Source organism: Rhinolophus ferrumequinum, chromosome 4 (genome assembly GCF_004115265.2).
Source record: "Rhinolophus ferrumequinum isolate MPI-CBG mRhiFer1 chromosome 4, mRhiFer1_v1.p, whole genome shotgun sequence".
Lineage (NCBI taxonomy): Eukaryota > Metazoa > Chordata > Mammalia > Chiroptera > Rhinolophidae > Rhinolophus > Rhinolophus ferrumequinum.
The window spans coordinates 76,592,553-76,595,891 of NC_046287.1; the positions used below are offsets into that span (position 1 = coordinate 76,592,553).

The following is a 3,339-nucleotide window of genomic DNA, read 5'->3' on the forward strand; positions in this document are numbered from 1 at the left end:
GAAGTAATTCTCCTCCTGGGTATATACTCAAGACACATGAGTGCATATACCGACTAAGAGATATAAACAAGAATGCAACTTCATTCATCATTATCAAAAACAAGAAACAGCTCAAATGTCTATCAACAGAACATAAATAAATTGTAGTATATTTACACAATGATATACTAGCAGCCCTGTAATTTTAAAAGGCTGTTTGTATGAATATTTAGAAATTCTTTTATAATTTAGATCTAGGTAAGCTGAATTTGGGAAGTCCTTTGGTAATGTGAAAATTTTTTTGAAGTGCGAACAACCCTTAAATCAACTGGTTATGTAAATGTGAATTTGAATCACTGCTTTTTTTTAACTTAAATTTTTGAAAAATGTATTCACATGGTTCCAAATTCAACAGTATAAATATTTTTACAATAAATCTTCCTCCCGCATTTGGCCACTCAGTTCCTCTCCCATGATATTAATCATGATATTAATTTTGTTTTCATGATATTAGTTTTGATCATGATATTAATTTTGTTTTCCAGAGAATGTTTGCACATGTTCCAATAAATATCGTCATACATATTCTTCTCTATTTTTAATGTTTAGAATACTATATACACTATTGTGCACCTTGATTTTTTAAATTTAATAACATATCTTGGAGATGTTTCATATCAGTATATTCTTTCTTACTGCTGCATAGAAGTCATTGAATAGCCAAAAATGTAAATGAGACATTTAAAATGTTTATTTACTTTAGTTTAGATCATTATTTATGGCTCTTCTAACACTCCCTCAGCTATTCATTTAGCATTTCATTTTTTAAGAAGGGATCATGGATGGCATTTTTGGATGCAAATATAAATGCTGTTTGTATAGTAGAGTGTCCCATCTAAGGGAAAAAAGGCAAAAACAAATATTCTGGGAGAAAACTGCCATGAACCCTTGGAAAGAAATAAAATTACCTATAAGGAGAGTATATGAAAGTAGGGTAATGCAATAAAATGAGCTTCCTGCTCTTATAAAATTAAATTCTCTCTTAACTCTATTGAAATTTCACAAGTTTATTCCACTTTAGAACTAATGCTTAAAATTTGAACCACTAAAAATATAATTTAACTTAAATATTAAATCCAAATTTTCATATAGAAAACGTCCAATATCAGGCTGTAAAGAAAACCAAATATACTTACGATTAAATTGTGACACATATTTATCACCAATAGTGATATATCCCATCTCACTGAAGAGGCCGATTCTCTCCATATCAGTTTTCCCTCCTTCTGCAGGCATGGTTGCTTCTTGTGGTGGTATTATCTATATTGGTAACTTCAAAAGCTTCCTTAGGGCTACTTCTTTTGGAGCTAAATCCTATCTTACATTGAAAAATTCAAGAGGGAAAGTTTAGGAAAATGGTGATTATTAAATTTGTCCAAATTACTTTCAGTCTGAAAGTTAACATTCACTATAAAAAAACAGTCCCAAACTATGTGGGGAAAGAATTGACTTTGTGGGGCTGAGGAAGAATAATGGGATTCCAAATTATCAACATGAACCCTCTCCTCGACTCTCCAGGTGAAATATCCACAAATTATGAAATATGCATGACAGCATTGTTGCATTGCAATTCATCTGTAGTAAATGACAAAATTATCACTGTATAGTATGGTATAAATACTGTGTAAACAACATCCTTCTTTTGAGTTCAAGTTAGATTTAAAAATAATAATTACATAAGGCAGCCATTTTCAGTTTAGATCCCACGATTTAAACATACCATTTTGGCCCTCATATTGAAAACTATAACTTAGCTTTTCAGAATACACCACACGTATAAGTATCACCCTATAGTTCTTGAGATTTTTTCAAGTTTAATGGCAGGAGAGGGCAATTGGCTAAGCAAGATTAAAAAGAACAACAAAACAAACAAAAATCCACAATGAATTCAAAGTTATTTGTTAAAGGGTAGACAGTAACTGTGAGTTTTCTTTTGAAATATCACATTCCATTAAACAAGCAACTGTTTAGATCTTTTTTTAATTGGACATGTTCTAAGAAGGAGAACCAAAGTGCTGAGAATACTTCCCTACATTTCATCACATTTTTCAAATAGCAACTAGATCTAGGCCCTGGGAGTGAGTACATTAGTGAATAGATGAATCATCGGGTTTATGTCTTGAATCTGTCGCCATGTCCCTCCCCTCCCCGCCCGCTTCCTTGGCACCAGGGTTCCATTTGTCCTTTTTAAGTTCTCAGGTCAGGCTCTCTCCAGCCGCAGGACCACGGCACTAACACTTTCGTCCCCCCCTCCCCCAATTACCACTGAGCCTTCGTCTTTAGCTCATTCATCACGTCTTTAATTCCGTCCATCAGAACCGCATGTTACTTCTCTTTCGAAGCCGTCCCACCATGGTTATCTAATGGGTTTCTCATCTTACATCCGCCAAGTAGGGATGTTTTAATTAAGAGCTGTTTGCCCCACACTAAACTTGTGGCGCCACAAAAGCAGGAACTGCGGTATGAGTTTGGCTCTTACCACACGGTACTCCAAGTGTCTACGCAGCGCCTGGCATGCAACAACGCGAGCCACAGAGAGAGGCAAGGAGTGAAGCAATGCAATACGTTCTTGCCTTGAATGTTTTCATTACTTAACTCTTCTTGAGCACAATTTACAAAATCATTCATTCATTTATTTAGCAGAGACTTTGCAAGTCCCTCTTCTGGGTAAGGCTCGCTGGTAGGAGGTATGAAAACTGAGATTTTAAAATACATAGATGCTGCCCCCAGAGAGCTTACACTCTAGTAGACAAGAACATAATAATTAAGTGTAAGTGGAATATGGCAAGTTCCCTTCGAAAGGTATGGATCAAGTGCCGTGGATGGTGCGCGCGAGAGGCAGAAAACTTCTGGCTGAGGTGTGATGTGAGCGAAAAGATTTCCCATCAGGGAAACAGAGGCTCGGAGTAGGTAGGTATCTAAAGAGCAACACCTGGCGGCTGCGAGGATCACGTCGTCACCTCTCAGGAGGGGACCCAATCCGACAACCGAAGCCAGGCCTTCTCAGCTCCAGTCCAGATTAGCTCAGCTGCAGGAGCGACCAGGGCTGCGCGTCACCCTCGCGAAAGCGCTTGGTGCGCGGGACCTCGCCAAGCAGAGCCACCGCACAATCTGCACACTGTTGGTGTTTATTGTGGCGCATTGCCTCGGGTACGGGAGAACCCATTCCAAGTACGCTACGGGAGGACTTGCGGAGAGTTAGAATCAGTATATGGAACACGCAAAAAGACTTACGAGTGATTTAGAATAACAATATCTCAACCAATAGAATTTACAGAAAATAATATTTCTGCTTCCCAC

At 37.6% G+C, this 3,339-nt stretch overlaps 1 protein-coding gene across 4 annotated transcripts in view; it reads right to left on the reverse strand.

The window, feature by feature from the left end:
* C4H4orf47 (chromosome 4 C4orf47 homolog) overlaps positions 1-3,339 on the reverse strand; it is a 29,390-nt gene that overhangs the window by 25,923 nt on the left and 128 nt on the right. The window contains exons 1-2 of one of the 4 annotated variants that reach the window (XM_033104589.1): positions 2,972-3,234; positions 1,176-1,353 (exon numbers count right to left, since the gene is read on the reverse strand). In XM_033104589.1, the coding sequence (XP_032960480.1) occupies positions 1,176-1,275 (100 nt within the window). In that variant the 5' untranslated portion in view covers positions 1,276-1,353; positions 2,972-3,234. Of the gene's footprint in view, positions 1-1,175; positions 1,358-2,778; positions 2,948-2,971; positions 3,235-3,339 lie in introns of those variants that run through there. The other 3 variants (XM_033104590.1, XM_033104592.1, XM_033104591.1) reach the window with 3 other exon arrangements.